Raw genomic sequence first — 22,341 nt, 5'->3', positions numbered from 1 at the left:
AAAAAATAAATAAAATGTTTTAGTATTGTTTGTATAAAATAGAAGGTCATTGCACACTTAGCTAATTACAGCTTTTTATTTTTATGAGGCTATGACAGACTATAATCTAACAAAAATGAGTCCAACTGAAACAGCGAGAATGATGGTTTGGGGGAATTAGGTGAGGTTTTGGAGTGGGAATAAAAGTGGGGAAAAAGGAAGAAAGCTTTCATTAAGCAGTTTATACTCTGGTAGGAGGATTAAAAAAAAGAAAAAGGCACCCAGACTGATTTTATTTCCATTCAAAACAATCTTTTATTTAGTTTACTTTTCCTTCGAGTTCTTGAACATATTTATGATTGCTTTCAAGTCTTTGTTTCCTAAAACTAACATCTGGGCCATATCAGATGTTAGGGAGGGTCTTTATTGTCTAAGGATAAGATTTCCCTGCCCTTCATGTCTGGTAATTTTTTACTGCATATTAGACATTATCATACCAGATTCATTCCTATTTAGACTACTGATTTTTGTTCTGGCAGGCCGTTCAATCTCAGGCTGATTATGTTGAGTGTGTAAAGACCTAGATTTATACCTTCTTAGGCAAATCTGTGAAAAGCCCAAAGTGTATCTAAATTGTCAGGACTCAACTCAGAACTTTGTCTCTCTGAAGATGGTGCAAAGGCTTGGTTTTAGGTGTTGTTAGAGTGGCTCTAAAGCATGCTACACTTAAGCACAAAATTCTTATTTCTAATATTTCAGTTAAAAGAGTTAGAGTTAGTTAAATGGAGGTTAACCAGTTATTCCATGCTGGCTGGGCTGGAATGCAGTACCTACCAGCACCACCTCTCCTCTGTTCTCATGGTTTCATTCTCACCCATGTACTTGCTGCCCTTTGGGTAAGATTCAGTCTTAGACAGCAAATAACATGTGCAGCCCACCCTGAGCCACGGACTCATGAAGGACCCTCATGCACACTTCTGTGCTTCCCTTCTGCACAGATCCCTCATTTCTAGTACCCCTGTGCTACAGATTCCCCATCTCTAGTCACCCCACCACTGACCTGTCTTCTGAGCATGGTGGGACTGTTGTGCTGTGTACGTTCTAACGTACTCCCGTGGTAAGGAAATAGTCCTCTGAGTGAGCCAGTGATCAGAGGGCTCACCTCATGTTTCCTTTCTCTCAGTCTTTACTGCCCATTATCCAGAGCTGGCAAACCATTATTTCATAAATTTGTCCATTGTTTATGGTAGGGAACTAGCAATAGCCACCACTTAATAGATCTTAATAGCTCTGCATTCCATACAAATGCTGAATAAAAGCACAACATTCCATTTTTTATCATGTAGCCCTCCCAATGCAAGTGAATACCAGAGGGTCCTGATTTCTCACAGAAGCGTCCTGAGAGTTCCTGGAATCATCTATTTCTTCACTCTTTGACTCAGACACAAATTCACAATGCATTCATTCACTCACTCAATAAATACTGAGAGTCTACCATGTGCCAGACACTGTTCTGGGGATTGGGGACACAGTTGTGGGAGACAGAAAATGTCCCTGCCCTCATGGAGCTTATTTCCCGGTGGGAGTTGTTCTGGCCCCACTCCAGAGCAATGCTTCCTCTCTGCAGTTGTTCCTCTAATTACTGACTTACTTGATAGAAAAGGGTGCTTGCATGAGAATATGGAAAGATAATTTGAAGACCTATGCTTATAGAACACTATGTCAAAGACACAGTTGCAAGTGCTTAAGTGTATGAATTAACACTCAAAATAAGAGAAATGTCATTAGAGAGGAGCAAACAGAGCCTGAGACTTGTCAACCTACTCACAAAGCTCATGAATGGCAGAGACAAGACCCAAACCTAAGTCATTTGACTCCTCCCATATCATTTTTTAAAGATTAAGTAAGCTCGGGGTGCCTGGGTGGCTCAGTGGGTTAAGCCGCTACCTTCGGCTCAGGTCATGATCTCGGGGTCCTGGGATCGAGTCCCGAATCGGGCTCTCTGCTCACCAGGGAGCCTGCTTCCCTCTCTCTCTCTGCCTGCCTCTCTGTCTACCTGTGACCTCTCTCTGTCAAATAAATAAATAAAATCTTTTTAAAAAAAAAGATTAAGTAAACTCTACACACATGGGGCTTGAACTTATAATCCCAAGATCAAGGGTCACAGGCTCCACTGACTGAGTCAACCAAGCGCCCCACTCCTCCCAACTTATAACCACTACCTTATTCTATTTCTCAAAGAGAGAAGAGAATTACATTGGAGATGGGGGGAATAAATTGGGTTTCTATGCAAGAAAATATGTTTTATTTCATAGAAGCCAATTAGGTACCTGGGAAGGCTGTGAAGTAAAGGGATCACTTTTTTTTTTTTTTTTAAGATTTTATTATTTATTTGAGAGAAAGAGCATGCAAGAGAGAGAGCACTCACAAGGGGAGGGTCAGAGGGAGAGAGAAGCAGATGCCCCGTTGAATGGGAAGTCCAACATGGAACTCAATCCCAGGACCCTGGGATCATGACCTGAGCCAAAGGCAGACCCCTAACCAACTGAACCATGCAGGTTCCCCGAGGGATCACTATTAAAAGAGGCAAGAAGGGACACCTGGGGGGCTCAGTTGGTTAAATGTCTATCTTCATTCAGCTCAGGTCATGATCTCAGGGTCCTCTTTCTCTCTCCTCCTTGCTCCTCCCCACCTCACTCTCAAAAATAAAAAAAACAAAAAACAAAACAAAACAAAAGGCACAAGGCAAGTGGATTAAGTTATATAAGGGCACAATTTCCTCCTTTGTCCCACCTAACCATGAGGAAAAAGGTAGTGTTCTGAATTTTGAATCAAAAAAGAACAGCAGGGCACCTGGGTGGCTCAGTGGGTTAAGCCGCTGCCTTCGGCTCTGGTCATGATCTCAGGGTCCTGGGATCGAGTCCCACATTGGGCTCTCTGCTCAGCAGGGAGCCTGCTTCCTCCTCTCTCTCTCTCTGCCTGCCTCTCTGCCTACTTGTGATCTCTCTCTGTCAAATAAATAAATAAAATCTTTAAAAAAAAAAAAAAGAAAAGAAAAAAAGAACAGCAAGCTTTCCTGAATAAAAAGGCTTCAGAGTTCCTCGGGGAAGTTGAGGATCTAGGTGAAAGTGACAGGATTCTAGCAACCCCCTGCTGGTGCATGCTAGTCCTGTCAGATGCTTCAAGAAAAAGTGCTCTGCAATCAGGTCCCTTCGAGAAACATATTTTCTCTTAGAGATTTAAAATGCATAGCAGCAAAGGAAAAGACCTGATAAATGCTACTGTAAAGAAACCCATTTTATTTAAATCAGAATTTCCCGAACTTAATTGGCCACAGAATCATTGGTGAGTAAATGAAGTGTGTGTGAGAGAGAGAGACAGACAAACAGACCCAGACTCTTGCAATTGCTGTTCCAGGAAACCCATTTTAGAATTTGCTATTTTAATAGCAAACACGAAGCTAACTAAAAATCCATTTTCAGAGGAGGTTAAACCCACTACTGAGGCAGAATGCATGGTCTTACAAAGAGAATTCGAGTAGAGCAGTATTTCAGATGAGAGAAAAGATTAAATGTTTATTATTTATTAGTAAATGACAAGGAATTGACTGCAAGAAAGGTAAGAGTTTGTGCCGAGGAAGGCTATGCCTTGACAGCTTACCCCAAAATGATATACTTAGTTGAAAAATTGAAATTAAAATGAAATTTCTAAATTAAGAAAAACAATTTTGTAGCAAAGATAGTACAACTTGCAGCTGAGGCCATGTAGGTTACTAGGTCTTTAGGTTATCTCAGTTACCCATCCAGGGAAGTCACAAATTACTAATATGCTCTCTTGTTCCCTCAAGGCAGCAACCTGAACCAATCACAATAGCCTGAAGGAAACCGCCAGGTACAGGCTAGGGTTTCTCATCAGCCTTTTTATGGAGACTCACCTGACTTCACCCTGCAGCTCACCTATCACTTGCCTATTGGAGGACGGGAGTGGAGTGCTCGAGAGCTCCGCCTTTTCCTCCTGCGAGGGAGGGTGCACCTCCCCGGGACCATAGAGGCCTGCTCCAATAGGATGTTCCTGCCACACTCAGATTGCTCTAGGGGTCCCAATGTATCATTTAGCAGTTACCGATCACCTCTCTCCTGGCAGGTTTAGCTCCTGCTGTCTCCTACTATTTTATTTTATTAGGTTGCTACCCTCCAGTTATCTACAGCATGGCACTATACTCTGATCTTTAGGTCTCTTTGTGTCCCCTCTGCCTAGCCTTCAGCTTGGGTCATTATCTTAGGGTCCTGGGATCAAGCCCCACATCCGAATGCCTGTTTGGTGGGGAGCCTGCTTCTCCCTCCCTCTCTGCCACTCCCCCTGCTTGTGCTTGCTCTGTCTCTCTCTGTTAAATAAATAAATAAAATCTTTAAAAACAAATGTTTAGCACAGAGCTCAAAGCATAAGTGTTATGTTTGCTCTAATGTATTTTTTTAAGATTTTATTTGAGGAGAGATAGAATATTGAGTGAGCAGGGGGAAGAGACAAAGGGACAGGGAGAAGCAGACTCTCCGCTGAGCAGGAAGCCCAACTCGGGGCTCAATCCAAGGACCTCCACGACCTGAGCCGAAGGCAGATGCTCAACCGACTAAGCCACCCAGGCACCCTTATTATTTCTTCTAGTCTCTCTCATTCAAAATCTTGTAGCCTTTTCTTTTGACCTTTATACTTCCCAGGTATATGAATATTATACAGACTCAGTAATTAAATTTCCTATTACATGGAGGTATCATTGTTCCTTGTATCACAAAATTAACAGAGCAATCTATCCTAAAGTTCATATCCATCTCTCCCACCCCAAACTGTTCCCACAACCCTAATTCATTCAGTCTTTCTCATTCTCATAAAACTATTTATATTTTAAAATTTGCTCAGGTGTTGTAACAGACGCACTTTTCAAGGAATTAAAGGTTTGTCCAACACATTGTATTCAAGAGAGTAAAGCAATTTAAAATAGGTATAAATAAAGGCTCCAATTTCCACTCAGTTCATTTTAGAATCCAAAAAGCTAGCTCCATTTTAAGGACCCAGAGTTTGGGTCCTTAAAATGGAGCTAGCTTCCAGTGTTTGGCAATGTTCTTGCCAAAGGAAGTTTCATCTCAATTTTGAGATGTCCGAAAGTACATTAGAGTTGTATAAATAGATACAGGACCAGAAAAATATTCTTTTTCCGTCTTCACTGCTCAGCAAAATTAGACTATTTTTCCCTGAGGTTGGAGGGGGAAAAAAATCTTTTATTTGTTCAACTTTATTTTTATTAGTACTCTTTTCTGCTGTGTTCAGGATATTGCTGTCAAGCTGACTTTCTCTCCAGTTCCCTAGCCCTTATTACTCTTTTCTTGAATCTTGTATGGGCTTCATGTGAGTTCCAATGTTTCCCTTCAGCGTTTCCCTTCATGTAAATTCCAACGTCTAAGGGACCTAAGACTCCTTTCAGCCTCTCTCTCTCCCTGTGGCCAGACTTGACTTCCTCCTCAGAGCTACCCATGGCTCAGCTCTCTCATTTACTAGGTGCTTATCCATCACCTACAATACAATACCCAGAGTGCCTATCACACGTTAAGTACTACATTACCAACGCAATACCAACCACAAATGGATCGAGTGAGAAAGGTTGTTAGTTACGTGGCAAGTCTCCATATGCAATCCTTCTCTTCACCTAAAGACCAGCAGCAAGTCCACCCATCCCCTCGAAGGTCTACTCTGCGTCATCTGGGCTGGGATGCGGTGAATTCAGAGTTAAGAACTGTATGTTCACATTGCTGTTTTTCCTATGCCAAGATTCTCTGGGATTTATGCTTAGCCTACTGCACAGTTTATGCAACTGTCCTACTTGATTCAAGTGCTCTCGTGGTTTTTTGTGTGTGGCCCTTGTCCCTATTCTTCGTCTTCTTTTACAGTCCCATGTCACACCTGGCAGAGGATTTCTTTGGTGAGCAGAATCCCTGCTGCCTATATGGCTGGCAATATGAACACAACCAAATGTGCAAAGACGATTCTTAGCACAATAAGGTTTGGTATTATAGGAATTTGAATACAAACAGGTAGCACTCTACCCAAAACACAATGGCTGTACTACTAAAAATTCCTATTCGATGCCAGTTAATCTATAAGCCTACTGATCCTCTTGCCCAGTATTAGTAGGTTAATTAACATATCACATACACATAATTCTAATGTATAATCAAGGACTTTTCCAAACCCACGTTTATTACTGGAAACGGGTATTGTGAGAAATCCAGGTAAGCACGAACACCTTCATGTGTATCAGAAGTGATTCTGAAGGTGTTCTACTTCAAGTGTTTTTAAAAATGAGGGGCAGGGAGTTCCCTGCCCCTCAGATTCTTCACATCACTTCTGGGCAAGGCCAGTAAGCAGGAAATCCAGAGTCAATAGGCAGATAGAGGTTTATGTTCATGAATCACTTTAAAAACATGCTTTATAAAAGAACTTCAAATGGAATAAGGCAACTCCAACTCAAAGCTCTCCAAAGATTTAAGTAAGTTTTCCCCCAAAACGCCTAGAAATGGAACAGTACAGATAATTCATTCCCAGTTTTCTACTTCAGACCCTGAACCCTCAGTTCTGGTACCATGAGAGACAGAAACCAATCTTTGCCTCATAAAAAAGGGACAGTTGATAGAAAATTATGCACTGAATTATCAGCAGAGTTTTTCATTCTCATTAAAAGCCAATCCTGCTTTTGCTTTGCCTTTTTCTCTTTGGGGGTGTGGGTTTTCTTAACATACGTTGATTTTAGGTTGTCTCCAGAAATCACGGTCTCCTTAATTAAGTTGGCTGAAACACCAAGTCCTCTTTCAGACCTGATAGATCAAGTTCTAAGTGTTCCCTCAAGTCATGCTCACACGTTCGGTTTCAGTAAAAACTCATGTTATGCTGCACAGATGGGGTCGGTTGCTAACAATGCTTTTTACGAAAAATGAACTGCTATTAAATAACTTTGTTATTATTTCAGTTTGTTATATCCTGATATATTCTGATATTCCAACAATGTTCTGAATTCATAAAATACTTCTTCACCCCAGGATTTTAAAGTTTCAAACATAAATCCATTAATCTCTCAAACTGCCTTATGAAGTCAAAAGAGCATATACTAACTCTACATACAAAATACTTCTAGAATGAGCTTATAAATCCGTCGTGTTTTCAGCCATATGCACAGAGAATACAGACCCATACCTCTGCAACAGAGAAACATGAAAATTCTGTATAGAGGTGCATGTTAAATATTTTAAGACAGCAAATAATTTTTTCTTCTCTGTTAAAAAGATACATTTAAAAAAAAAAAAAAAAAGCATGTGGCAGATACTGCAGGGTAAAGCCAAAATACGAAGTTGCTATAAATTCTGAAAATGGCTTACCTATTAATGTAACTGAGGGCAACATAGGTTGGCTGTTGTAATTCTTGTTTTTCTAAAACACGTGGATCTGTATCTGTAATAAAAACACAATTATGATTTTTCAGCATTTGCATCAGAATATTTGAGGGTGCCTCACATAAAGAAATAGGGGCTAACAGAGAAAAAGATTTAACATTCCTCTTTTTAAAGAAAACCCAGGCAGCAAAAGCACCATCATTTGTTCATTCATTCATAAATAACAAGATATTACATTACTTTTCAAGGGAATTCCAAACATCAACAGTGATAAAATGTCCATCTGTCACACAAACTCTTGCACAATCCCCCTCATAAATATTGGTTTTCACTGCTTACAGTTACAATGTTGGCATGGTTTTTGGAGGGTAATCGGCCTAAGAAAGAAAGTCTCTGTTAATTATGCTCACTTGAATGCTGGAACAAATTAGTTGCCTTTGGAAAGCTCCCATCAATTTGAAAACCTACAGAGTATTGTTCTTGCTCACTGAACACTTTTCTGGGTTTGGATTTACATTCTGGAGAGCAGCTCCTCTCCTTTTTAATTGTATAATGAGTTTATTATAACTTTTTCTAGACTCTCAGTCAGGAATTCCCATGCTGGTTCAGAATCTACAAATACCACATTCATCGGATGGGCTTTCCCCCCTGAACAGCGCGGTTTCAACACCATAGCAACCTTCGCCGATGGGGCCTCTCCAACATGGCACACAGACAAAATGCACTTTTCACAACTAGAAATGCGTTCTCAAGCTTCTCACCTGGAGCAATGCTTGCACTAAACACATGTAAAAGCAATGTTTATATAAGAAGACTATAAAGGGGGAGAGCTGCACACGTTTTCATTTTCCTAGAAAAAGACTCAGACACTTCACGCAGATTTCTTTTCATTATAACCTCATTGAAAACCATCTCGTTATTAGAACTCTTCCAGCTGCACTTGGCAATAACACCTTCTTTGATGTCATGACAGATGTTGTTTCAAGCGCCTTTGTACAGGAAGTGTATACGGCACGTGGTCGATGTAAGATACACGAACTCCAAAGCACATTAACAGGTGAGGGGAGGGTGGGGGGTGCAGGCACAGTGGCAGAGAGCACGGGTGGCAAAAAGGATAGCATAAAAATCAATTTACGATGCTTTTCATTCCCAGACTAAAACTAGGCGGTAGTGGCAATTTTATTCTTGGTGTTAAAGTTAAGACTCTCATGTTCACTTTATTGTTTTTCCTATGCCAAGAATTTCAGAGACCTACTATTCAGAAATTCCGCTTCCTGGGTCTTTGCCACTGCAGGTCCTTGAAAGCCAAATTCTGAAACAAGAGACAAAGATTCTCTGATTGGCCCCACCAAGTCCGGTCTCAAGGTTTTGGCAGGGAGAGTGAGAACGGATCAGTAACTCAGCATTTCCTCCCCCTCCTGCAATGATTACATATGCAACTGAGGCTGTTTGCAGATCACTAGCCTACAGATGCAACCCACGGTTCTCTACATACTGGAAACCACTCTTCAAGGGAAACTTAGTTTTTAAATACAACCTTTCTTTACACTCATCTAAGTTTGCTGTGACCCCACAGCATATCTGTGTTTCTGAGGAATGCTTTGTGTCGTTTGCTAGAGAGGAGTCAGCAGAACAATGCCCACCAGGGAAAGGTGTTTTATCCCCAGAGTGGTCCATCAGAATGCTGGGCAAGCCATGTGTGCAAATGGTGACTGACAGACCAATCCTGCAAGGTGCTTAACAAGGTAAGAAACAAGAGATTGGAAACAAAAACCATCAGAACGAAGAGGAAGATAAGAAAGAACAAGGCAATGATTGCAAAGGTCTATGTGGAAAATTTCTGATCACAAGACACTTTGACCTCAGGTAAAGCGTCTGATGGAGACAGTTAGCTTTGGAGACAAGGGCCTGAACTTGACTCACTAAAGCCTGTTCCTTGAGAGCCATCTGGTGCATGATTACACAACGTGTATTATTTTGAAAGAGCACCATTCTGAGTCTAAAGTGTGTGTTTAAAGGGGAAAAGAGTTAGGAGGCCAATAAACGTTTTTATATCTTCCACTGTTGCCTTTATTCTTGTAATTGAGGCTCAGTCTTTTCCCCCAAAAATCATCCTCAGAAGCTTTATTTCCAAGTTATAGAAGTTCTCAACTATTTTAAATACTGCTTCTCTAAGCCACCTTGACTTTTCTTTTACCAGGTGTGTGAGGAGGTATACACACAGACATACATTTATATTATCCTTTTTCCTCTTCACACTCCAATGCCTCTTTGGGGAAGGGGGAGAAGTACCTTATATAAAATCCTTTAGTTCTCCGATGCTCAAATGAATGGTGTTGGCCACTGACATCCACACAAATTACACCCTGTGATTTTTCACTATGTTTGCATTCTAGCCACAAAGCAAGGTCCTGAAATACTGTTTTCTTCCTTTGTTTCACCACTTTCTATAACCTATGCTAGACTGAATGCTCACATACCCTCAAATGAGCAGTGGTGAAATGGATTTCAGAAGCTTCCAAATGCCACCCCCTCAATGACAAAAAGACCTATCTGGCAGCACTACAAGCAAGGTTCTCTATTTCTAGAATGTTCATTCTGGCAACCACAAGAAAGCAGGACTTCCAGACAAATGCCCACCAAGCTCTCAACATCTTTTTCAGATTAAATGTTTCCTTGGGCAACCTTGAGGACATTCATTAAAGCTTCAAGTTCTTAAAAATGAAATCAGGCACTTGGTGCCCACAAACCAGGAGAGGGTCTACGCAAGTGCTACCGGAGGGATGGCATCAGCTGCTGGTTGCAAATAAACATCAGCCCTGTCACTCGCTTCCTGGCTGACTAGTGTGCTGTGAGCGTAACTCACCATTTTATGGATTTAATGACGCTGGTGAGCACTCTGCATTCAGTACAAGTAGAATAGCTGCCTTTATTATTTCTCCCTCCCTGACAGAAAAGGGACTGCCTGCTGCTAGAAACTCCCTACAGGAAAGGATTAGAGCAACAAGAGATGAGGATTTTCACAGCGGGACGATGACGTGCCCCTCAGGAACACGGGGCGTCCACAGTCAGTGTGAGCTGGAGAGAGTAACACTAGCCGCTGGAGATTACTGAATTCCACAAAAAGAATTTCCTTCTACCATGTGCCATGCCACAGAGAAATGGTCTGGACAGGATGAGATGGGATCTGAATGGCAACGGCTGGAGCCCACAGCGTTGCAGACAGCTCTCTCACTTGTTTGTTTACGGTGCCAGTAAAAACCTGAAACTGGAACATCAGCTACCATGGATTCCACCAGAGAAGAGCCCGCCCCGGTCCGTGGTCTGTGGGGCGGGAACGCTTGACTTTCTTCATGGCCGCGGGAGGCTCCTCGAGCTGGCAGCCGGCAGGGCAGCAAGCCTTCCTCCCATGTGGCTGGCTGTGGCCACACAGAACCACCCCTCCACCGCTTTTAGAGCACCGAGAAAGTGAGAAGATGACAGACCCACACTTCTTCAGCGGGGCAGGGTAGAGCCAAAAAAAGCACAGAAGAGATTCTGGTTTTCTGGCTCATGCCATCCCCTGCATACTCACAGATTTCAAGCGAACTGAAGGCTAAGAGTTCCAACGTTAAGATCTGTCAGACCCCAGTGATAACAATCTGTCAGCTTGCTTCAGTTTCTAAAACGTCTTCTAAAATAGATGGCAACGTGCCTCTTCTGGCATTGCCCCCTCAGGCAAGGAGCTTAAATGCTCAGGTGCATTGTAAGGACTACACATGGGTACGAAATGGAAGACTTCAGTAACTCGCGGGGTGCTAGGGACTCGTGCTTCACAGACTCACCCGAATGGCAAAGGGTTCAATGTCACAGCACTAGCTCCCACGACTTCTCAGGTGCTGGGTGGGGGGCTGGAGGGAGGCACAGCAGATGGGAGGAGAGACAAGGAGAGGACAGCTTTCAGACCCTTCTCAAGAGGAAGTGGGAGTGCAACATGACCAGGGAAAGGCCGCCCAACTCAGTCAGCCAGGCTCATGCTCCTCAGCTCTGCTGTCTCTGGTGTGGGAAACCAATGGCAACCAAGAGGATTTGTGACACATACTGAACCTTTCGTTGTACTATCTTCAAGCCAAAATGAAAACCATTAAGGTCATTTATTGGGTTAACAGAGGGTAATTAATAAGCTCATGGGATTTGGCTATGCCTTAGCTAGCCTACACTGTTAGGATTTTATAGGCCTGAATTACTTATAAATTTAAGAAAGTGAAAAACCAGCTGTCCTACCTCTCAACAAGACTAACGAGGCCTCTGTTAGCAATGAGCTATTTGCAGGCTGAGAGGGAGCAGTTGCGGAAGAGGGGATATCATGTCCTCCAGAGAAGGCTTTCTTCAAATTCTGCGTCCTTCCAATGCCAGGCTCTTTCCTCAGTGTGTACAGGGGCAGTGAGAAATGGAGAGGATGTGGGTGGGCAGGCACTGGGCGACTGGCAGGGCTGGAAGACCCTGGAGAGGCAAAGGCCCACCCAGTCAGATGTAGGGTTTTGAAGATCCGGGCTGGATACACCACTTTCCTTTGGACTCCCTCCGTAATAATTAATGGACACAGTCTGTTCTCAGTCTTCTAATAGTTGAACTCCTAAAACCACAGATGTTAGTTTATTCAGTGTGGCCTTCCACAACGCCGCTGGCTACATTCACCACATCTCCTTCTCTGTACAGCTACACTGCCAGCACCCTGCCTTTATTTCACTCCCCACAGAGGAATCCTCTGGGTGTAGCCTTTCCCCCCTCCACACTTCTCTGGGGTGAGGAACTGTCTCATGTCCTCTCACCTTTCTGGCGCTCAGCCCAGTGCCTCACATGTAGGAGAATACACACTTACTGAATGTGTACGCTCACCATAAAGCCAGAAGGTGGAACTTCTGGTCTACTGTGGCAAACAGATCAAGGGCATTGGCTGCTGTCACCATCCCAGGCTTCACTAAAGTAGAAACAAGAAAACTCCCTGGGGATAGAAGGGGAGACGTCAGCCGACCAGTGATTTCAGGCAGGCATTCAGAAGATGGAAAAGCCCTGCAGGAATGAAAAGTGACCAGAGAGTAGGAGCATGTCTACTTTCCCTTGGAGTGGCTATAGCTGGGGAGACCCAGGAGCCAGAAGGTGAACCCGCTGCGGAAGCCCTGAGAGGCTCTGGCTTGGAGGTGCCAAGGGAGGCAAAGGGCAAGGAAGGGGAAGTTCAGAGCAGAAAACTGGAAGATTGTTTAATCGGTTGATTAGCCAGAGACACTGAACCAGGAAACCAAACACGGCAGAGGGGGAGAAGCGAGAGACCAGGGCTGAAAAGGGCTTACTACCACTGCTTCCAAGAACACTGGCAGTTAGAGGATTCCTTTGATTATGTGGGCACAGAAAGACACCACCTGATGCTGACTTCTGGTAATTCCCTGATTCAATGATCCCCCTGCAGTTACGTCCATGGTCAACAAGCCTCATCCGTGCCTCCATCCAGAGCCTCCCGCCAGCCTTCTATTGCTTCGGTCTTAAATGGCAGCCAAGAACAGCCAAGGAAGGATCATTGGACACTTGAGGGAAAGTTGTGAAGATGAACAGGATACTCAGTAACAATCGTGGAGGAGGGAGATCTGACACAGGAGCACAGCAACAGACTTGGGAGGTCAAGTGACATGGCTGTTCACATAAACCCAGTGAGTGGCCGGGCTAGGACCTGAAGACCAACATCCTGAGTGCCAGCAGGTCAGCATTCTGACTTTTCAAAAGGCTGTTCATCCTCTGAAGTCAACTCATTGCTACTATCTGTTCTAACCCTGGACTCCACACAGACCATTTTTGTAGCTTTCTTAAAAAGCCCGGCATAGTTCTGCTTCAACATTCACTCCACTTTCAGGACAGAATTTGATGAACCAACAATTTACAAAGACCAACTTTTAATTCATGGCTAGTTTACTCTAGCTGCTGAAATAAATATTTCTTGTTGGAAATGCTCCTTTCAAAAAAAAAAAAAAATCCTACAATTGCACATAACCAGCCTTTGAGTGGATCAACTTTTCCTTAGTTTACAGACACGTCATTTGAAACTTTTCCCAAGCCATAATTTCCATTACAGGGCAGTCAGTGGAAATTACAGTGAGAGTCTTGCCTTCCCAAATTCAATGCGAAATCCAGATACACTTAAGTGTTGTTGTAAACTTTATGAGTTAAATATCTAAAACTCGGGGACACTGTACAGCACAATAATACCACCTATTAAAGAAAAGCATTCATGCTCACATTTGTAGCTGGAGTTTTCCCCTACAAGTAAGTGGATAAACATTTTTCGACCATTTAGACAATGCTCTAGGAGGCCGATTCATACACACACATGACATGCTGCAGCCTTCCCAGTTTCAGGCATGGCCAGAGGGTTCATGTTATTATAAATAGACAGTTCTGACTGCGATGCTTTCTAACTCTTTACCAACACATCAAATTCCTAAGGTCATTGAAGACACCCTGAAAGTCACAGCTATTTGTTCCTAAGTGGGAGATGTGTAGGCCTGATATCTATGACACTATCCGTCCCTGCTCTTTGATGGTGACAGACTGTTACCTGGGACAAAGGGACTGGCCAGAGACCATCGTGAACACCAGGTATGCCTGTGATGTGCACACAACCTGTCTCTGTATACAGCAGCCCTGGAGACTGGAGTGCTAGGATTACATATTAAATTCTTTCAAACAGGAATATGGAAGCCAAAGCTTGGTCCCCTTTAATCCTTCATGCAGGGGTGTGTGTGTGTGTGTACACACAGACCTACATATCTACTTTCCGTAGAAATGAACCTGAGGATGGATCCAAGTAGGATGCCACACAGAAGAGCACAAAGGAGCATCTATGTCACCCCTGGCCAATGGAAGGGCCTTTAATTAGCAGGCATCTGGAACAGAAGATAGCTGCTGGTAGGTAAGGCTAGGGTACAAGAGAAAAGGATGAGGCTCTGAAGTTCTTTCTTCAAGGCTGGGAGGGAACTGTTTATACAAAGACACCTCCATTCCTTTTGCTTGAGACTATTTACTGAAGGAAATCCTACCCATCCTCCAACGCATTGGCCTACATGCTACCCCCACCATCTGCTGTGCTATCCATATTTGCAAATGTGTTTAAACACCCCATCGAAATGGAAGTTCCTTTAGGGGACCAGTCCTTAGATGCCACACACCGTGAGCCCACTGCTCTGTAAAAATAACCACTGTGCGTTTGGATGTATGCTGAACACATAAGTGCACGCCCTGGATATGTGCAACACAAAAGGCAGCTCAGACAATTCAACTGTAAGAGTCAGACAGACAGGAGAGGAAAACAGATCCATGTAAAATAACCGTGTCAGTATACAGAGACAGTTACATGAAAAATTTACCTGCAAATGTTCAGAGGGCAACAAAATAATGCAAAATTAGAATGGGAGTACAGATAGGGCTAATTGGGGAAGGACTTACTGATGAATGGGAACAGAGTTCGGTTTTAATAAGAGGGAGGCAGAGGGAGTCATTCATAGGTAAGGTTAGGGAATCTAAAAACCTAAAAACAGCATTAAGTTTGAAGCAGAAAGTACAGGCGAGAAGTCTGTAGGTACTATGGGAAAGCTGTAGGGCCAATATTCATTAGTTATAGAATATTTATGGAGGGGGCGCCTGGGTGGCTCAGTGGTTTGGGCTGCTGCCTTCGGCTTGGGTCATGATCTCAGGGTCCTGGGATCGAGCCCCGCATCGGGCTCCCTGCTCCGCAGGAAGCCTGCTTCTCTCTCTCTCTCTCTCTCTGCCTGCCTCTCTGCCTACTTGTGATCTCTATCTGTCAAATAAATAAATAAAATCTTTAAAAAAAAAAAAAAGAATATTTATGGAGGAACTTTCAAAGAGTGGTTCTCAACTGTGGGCAAATTTATACCCTGCCCACCCCAGGGATGCTGGGCAATGTCTGGAGACAAGAGGGGTATGGGCTCCTGGTATCTAGTGGGTAGAAGACAGAGATGCTGCTTAAATGTCCTACAATGTGCACATGGGACAGCACCGCCCTTCTCTTCCACCTCCCCAACAAAGAATCATCCGGCCTAAAATGTCACTAGTGCCAACATGGAGAACTCCTGCTTTAGAGGGACATGAATGTTATGAGAAATGGAGCTGTTGCTACTGTTACCAGCAGATGATAATTTTTGTTATTATCTTCTATTGTCTGAATCTAGAGGCCAAAAGGCTATTAGGAAGGTGCAAAAGTAGGATACAAGAGGTCCTTTGGACTTAGAGAAGAGCTCTTTCTTTATGGAAACAAAGAAATCGAATTTGTTTCAAGAAAGACATACTGAATTCTTGCCACATGCTAGCTGCTCAAGAGAAATTCTAAGTCAGTAGATCCACAACTGAGCAAGAAAAATGACACAAATCAAGTTAATAACACTCCAGACAGTGATGTATGCTGATAGAGAGAATCCTATTAATTTCTGTAGAAACAAAACATGATTCTCTGAGAATCAGAGAAACTTCTCGAAATAAAATGTTCCATGAGCTTTGAACTAAATCTCTAGTCAGAAAAGGCAAGAAAATGGTGAGTCGGAATAGAAAACAGTTTGAGCAGATGAACAGAAGCAGAGACGTGCAAGACATCCAGTGTGGCTGGAACTCTGCAAGAAGGGTCTTGCAATTCAAACTGGGCCCACATCCTGGAAGGTTTGAAATGCTCGGCAGAGTCCAGACTCACTACTGTAGACAATGGAGCGTGGCTGATGGTGTCATCCAAGAGGTCTGGGTTTTAGGAAAATCACCAGTTGTGGGGTGGAGAACTGAGGAGAAAGTAGAAGACAAAAATAGAAAATCTGGTGAAAGTCGAAATGGAAAGACCTAATTTTTCTACGTTACAGATCTGAGTGCCGTCTTATCAGAAGTGAAGGAAGTAACTAGAAAGTGAAAAGGGTTTGACAGATGAGAAAGGGAGGTCTGCTTCTGATGTGTGGGGAGACATTTTGCAGAACCAAGAAGCCTGGCCCTCAAAGCAAGAGAGATAAAGGAGTCATGATACACACAGAGACCGAGTGCTGTGCACACATTCCAGCAGGCCCTTGAACCAGAGCAAGTCCCTCAAAACAATAATAAAAAGTAGAAACCCAACAGACTAAAAATTTGTTTATCATATCACTCAGCCAACTAATCAGTAAGCACTGACTGAGGACCTACTAGGAATAAAGAAATCCTACCCAGTATGAAGAAAAGCCAGAGGTTGTACTGCACTAGAAACCCAGGAATTGGTAAATTTCACAGGAACGTGTAGCAGGAATTGGGGGTAGGGAGTCACAAAGGGCCCAGGGTTCTGTGTGTTACAGGATCTAGTACCTGAGTCTCTAAGGCTCACCTCTTGCAATTGCCCTCTCACTGGAAGCCCCGCTCCCACTTCTTGGTGTTGCTTAGGATTTATAATGTGACCTCACACAAGTCAAACTGCCTCAATTCAATACTAGCTATAAAAACTCTTTAAGTCCTGGTTTTCCTCATCTGTAACGTGTTGATAAAGGTATGGGGTGCCTGGGTGCTCAGTAGGTCAAACATCCGACTCTTGGTTTCAGCTCAGGTTGTGATCTTCGTGTGGTGAGACGGAGCCCACATCCGGCTCTACACTGGGCAGGGGTTATATTCGAGATTCTCTCTGTCTCCCCTTGCCCCTCCCCCAGCTTACACTCTTCTCTCTTCAATAAATAAATATATTTTTTTTAAATGTTGGTAAAGATAGGACTTTTGCCCTAGGGCTGAAATGAGGGATTTAATGAGCAGTGGTAGATGTAGCTACTTCTCAATTCTTCAGCCCATGAAGTGTTTTGCAATCAAATTCTGAACTGTTATAGATTATCTCCATTTTATAGTCAGAGGCAGAATGAGGCAGAGAAAACCCAAGAACTCGCCATTCACATAGTATGCCGAAAACTGCTGGCTGTCATCCAATCGTCCTTTCCTGTCCTTCCTCCGCAGTGATTATGCGCATGGCTGTCTGGTAGAAGTCTACCTTTCCCAGATGCCAGGTGCAGTCATGGGATTACGTTCCAGCCAGTTAAGATACAAGGCTTCTGGGAAGCCTCCTTAGAAGCATGCCCCTTCCTTTGGGGTAAGTTTCCCTCCTGCAGCTGGAAGAACAACCACAGCTCCTGCATCTACTTTGGATTGGAGATAATCTCGAGAATGGAAATTTGACATGGCAGAGTCTGGATCCCTGATCCTGGGAAGCCCCTTACCACTCCTGGACTGACTGCCTCCAGATGGCTTGAAAGGGAGAGAAATACACTCTTCCACTGAAGCCGTTTAGGTTTAAGGGTTTTAGTGAGTCCTGTGCAGTCAAACCAAACCAACCAGAACACAAAGTAATGTTAGTTTATTTTGTTGGACCTGAAGTTCTAATGTGAAACTTAAATATTTTTTGTCTTGCTCCCCTTTTTTTGGTGGGGGAGTGCAATCTAAGAAAAGTCTCTAAGAATTTATCATATAAAACCCACGGAAAGAAAATCAGAGTACAATCATACCTGCATCAACACACCACCTGTGGCTCACTCAAACTGGAATAAAGAACAGAAGAAAGAAGAGGAGGAAACCATCATGTCAAATTATAGCTCCTTTGGTGGCTTTAGGACTTTCTCCAGAATTGGTTATTAGTGGGCAATAATGAAGCAAATTGCACATGCATATTACTTCTGAGTTATGAACAATACAACCAGCAGTAACCTTTGAAGCTGTCAGGATCTTCTCAGGCAAGCAATTAAAGTGAAAAATGAGAGTGTGCACAACTCCCATCACCCAATACTACATGTAATAACACCACCTACAAACACTGACATAAGAATGGGACTCAGCCTGAATATTTATTAATGCAGATCTGTTCGCATTTGTCCCCCGAAATGCCCCCCCCCCCCGTAACCCATCCCACCCCCACCTGCCAAAAATTTTTTCTTCTTTAAAGGGCAACTCTGACACCCTGAATTACATTCACCTGAAACCTACATCGACCGTGACATCGCTCCCATCTGCACCTGAAGAAATTTCATTCTCTCTTCCTTGACCAAAATATAAATTTGGGACAAGCTTGGATTCTATAGGAGAAAAAAGCTGATAAGGAAGTGAGCCCCACATTAGGAAAGCAAGATTAAAATAATAGCTGATATTTACAGAAGGCCAAACAGATGTCAGGTTTTGGGTGCTATGCACTGAAGACCTCTCCCTCCCCCCAAAATAGTCCCAGCTATCAAGGAGACCAGATTTTAGAGGATTTGACTTACACTGATCTGCAATAAAAATGATCTGGTAATCAGAAAATATCTGCTCTTCTGTTACGTGTATGAATCACTCACTGCTTACACAAGTTTTGTGATTTAAATACTTTCAAGGTCTCTGGAGAAATTACAGGAATAAATGCAGAGGAGAGCCAGTTGCAAAAGGTCTTTCCAAGCTGAAAAGAAACCCTCTTGGTGAGACCTGATGCCTATAGGTCCTATAAGCAACTTACCATTTGGTTTCTTTCTGTAACACCCAATTAGCTAGAGACCAATGGTTCTCAACCAGAACTTCATGTTAATGTAAAATTCAGATGCCCAGGACCCATTTCTAAAATTCTATGATGTCACCAGGGTTGACAATCATTAATATGACTCCAAGAAGGCTTAGAAACCAGGAAAGGGAGAAGAGAATTAACTGGTTGGTAAAGTCGTTGAACAAAACAGTATGCATTGTTTTTTTCCAAGTTAAAAAGGCATTGTGAAACTATCAAAGTGACTTAAAGGTTTTATAAATAAATCCAACATCCAGTAAAACCTTCGAAATTCAGATTTCACTGGGAGATCTGGTCTCCCCTCTTAATTCCTATACAGAAAAAAGTGTTAAGCTTAATATAGAGACAGGTAAAGGTTCTTAAGTATTTCTAGAACCAAATCACAATCAACCAATTATCAACAACCCTTGAATTGTGAGTGATTTTCATCTGTTCCTAAGACATCCTGATAAGATCACTGACCAGGAACTTTTTTTTTTGGTCACTGATTTTCTTCCCAGTGTGGTCCTAAAATTAATAAGATTGCATCACTTGAACTATTCTGTGGCTCAGATTTCACCATAATTCAGATTGGCCTGAACCAGTGTGATTTCTCCTGTGCTGTTCTTACTCACCTCAGTTACAAACCAGCTTACAACCAAGAATATTAGTTTTGTATTTTGGAAGCCAGTTAAGTCTAGGATTTGGCAAAAGGAATCACCCTCATCACTTCTCATCTCCCAACGAAGCGGAATCAGTCAGTGCTTTAGAAGAGCGAGAGCCCGCACGTGGCTCAAGGTCAGAGCAGCAGAGCCCTGGCTGGCTGGCTATGGGATCACGCACACCACAGCCTCCTTACCCAGACTGCAGGTTCACCCGCCACAGAGGTGATGAAGTTGCCGCGGATTCATTTTTCCCCCTATTCTCTGAAGGCTCTGCCTTCATTCTACTTGCTAACGAGTCAGGGTGCATGTTGGGCAGTAGTTCAGATCCTTCTTGTGAGTCCCCAAGATTCCTTTTGTGAATCTGAGTGCCTGGGAAGGCCCGGGCACCCAGCAGATGGCTCCTGGCACCCCTGGCTTTTGTAGAAGGACTTCTACGAAGCAACTGTGGACTTAATGCTACATCTTTTTTTTTTTAAATAAGGCTTACTTTCTTTAGACAGGCAATATAACACGGTAGCTATAGACAGTTTGCTGCTTACTGTGCAATTTGAGAAAGTTTCTCAGCCCATCTCAGCTTTCTGATAGGGGTGACAGTGACTCATAGTTCCTACACATTATGAGGTTATTCTAAGGATTAAAAGAGATAAACCATATACAACACAGAGTGCAGTGGCTGGTACATGCTAAGTACTTAATAAATCACAGCTATTACTGTTATTCTTTTAGGCATTCAGGTCTGAAAGCATTTAGTGTTTACATTACGGACTACATTTGCAAACAATTGTGGTTTTTTTTCTTTTTTAATATTTTATTTATTTTAAGAGAGAGGACATAAGTAGGGGGGAGGAAGCAGAGGAAGAGGGAGAAGTAGACTTGCCACTGAGCAGGGAGCCCAATGCAGACTCCATCCCAGGACCCTGAGACCATGACCTGAGCCAAAGGCTGACACTTAACTGACTGAGCCACTCAGGCACCCCAACGATCAACTGTTTTTAAGTAACAATAACTAATCATAAGGTATCATTGCCCTTTGCCATATCTCTAGCATGAATCAATACGGAATGGGCAGTTGTCAAGAGAACACTGCAAAGGAAAGATATCCCCCATCCCTTTCCCAAAGGAAAACATAAGGCTCAGAAAAGATCCACGTCACAAAGGTAGGTGATGAGGCTTCAGATCCAGTCTGATTTCCAAGAGCATGTCATGGACCCTGACCACCACCTTGTCCTAGCACACTATTCAGTATCAATGCTCTCAAATTAAGAGTCTCATGCTCTACTGAGAGGTAGCCAGCAGGCTCAATGCCCTCAAATTAAAATCTCTAAGTGGCTTTCCCTCCCATCCCCCACTAAAAAACACCACCACCACCACCACAAATGCTCCATGGAAAAAAGCACTGGCATGCTTTTGGAACACTGGAATGAAACACAGGGACAAATTTTGATGGAAACCAGGACCAGTGACACAGGCTTCACTGTAGTTCCTACATCCGCATTTTCTATGCAGTTACTCCTTTGGGGTGCCTGATCTTGATTCTTGATTTAGAATCAGAAGATACAGATTCTAGTGCTAGTTCAAATTATTTCTAACCTATGGCTTTTAGCCAGTTCTCTTACCTGTGAAATGGAGAGGACAGCACACCATACCTTCACAAGCTTGAGGTGAGAATCCTGCATTTAACTGAACTGTTACAATAACCTCCAAGGCTCTGCCTCCAACTTAAGGTGGCCTTGGACTTATTCCTTCTCCAACAGGAATAACTCAGTGCAGCCACTTACTTACTTGTCAGTCTCTCTAGCAAATACCGCATGGAGAAGAGAAGGCTTAAATGATACATTAAAATAGTGACCAAAATTATTTGTATAAAGCTCAGATTTCATGTTCCTTTGCCATCCCTGGAGCTTCGAGAGGGCATGACTATGCAGCTGCATTAATTTCTCCTGAAAGAGTCAAAAAAGTCTCCAATCACTTTTCCAAAGAGCCACAGGTCCTTTCAAGTAGAGACTGAACACTTTCTGGCTAGCTTTCAGCTGAGTTTATTAGAAGCCATTGTGATTAACTAGAAACAGTGTGATCAATTAACTTGCTCTACAGATAAAAGGGAAAGCCTTTCAATTTATAAACCAAGACACATTCAGATGATTTTATCACACATTCAAGCCAAATACAAAACTCCATAATGCTTAAGGAAAGTAGACATTATCAAAGGAATTGCAAGACCACGGATTCCTCAGAGGGGCTCAGGAGACTTCGGGGATTTGGTAAACATTACTATCAGCTGGGCTTCAGAAAACTGGAAGGCAAAGACTCTGATGGATTTTCTTGGCTTGTTTGAGATGAGGTTTAATACTCTAGACATGGATTCAATATCATAAAGATATTTAAAAAGGAATGGCTTTAAAAAGGAATGTCGAGATAACATAGACTTTTACAAATATATGTTAGTTGCTGAACATCTATAGCCATGTTGCCTGCTCGACCTCTCCTCTCCCTGGTCCACCTCCACACTCTAGCCAGCAATCTAACTCAGTGCTTTTTCGACATTTACCCTGCAACACAAAGTAGGATATATATTTTATTTTTCAAGATTTTATCTATTTATTTGATAGAGATCACAAGCAGGCAGAGAGGCAGGCAGAGAGAGAGAAAGGAAAGCAGGCTCCCTGCCGAGCAGAGAGCCAGATGCAGGGCTCGATCCCAGGATCCTGGGACCCTGGGATCATGACCTGAG

At 43.0% G+C, this 22,341-nt stretch overlaps 1 protein-coding gene across 1 annotated transcript in view; it reads right to left on the bottom strand.

The window, feature by feature from the left end:
- JAZF1 (JAZF zinc finger 1) overlaps positions 1–22,341 on the bottom strand; it is a 322,039-nt gene that overhangs the window by 131,605 nt on the left and 168,093 nt on the right. The window contains exon 2 of the mRNA XM_059396668.1: positions 7,401–7,473. Coding sequence (XP_059252651.1) covers positions 7,401–7,473 — 73 coding nt within the window. The remainder of the gene's footprint in view (positions 1–7,400; positions 7,474–22,341) is intronic.

The sequence above is a fragment of the Mustela nigripes genome, chromosome 4, assembly GCF_022355385.1.
Source record: "Mustela nigripes isolate SB6536 chromosome 4, MUSNIG.SB6536, whole genome shotgun sequence".
In the NCBI taxonomy this organism is placed as follows: Eukaryota; Metazoa; Chordata; class Mammalia; order Carnivora; family Mustelidae; genus Mustela; species Mustela nigripes.
The sequence above is the reverse complement of the archived record's forward strand: the minus strand, read 5'-3'. Positions and strand labels throughout refer to the sequence as shown.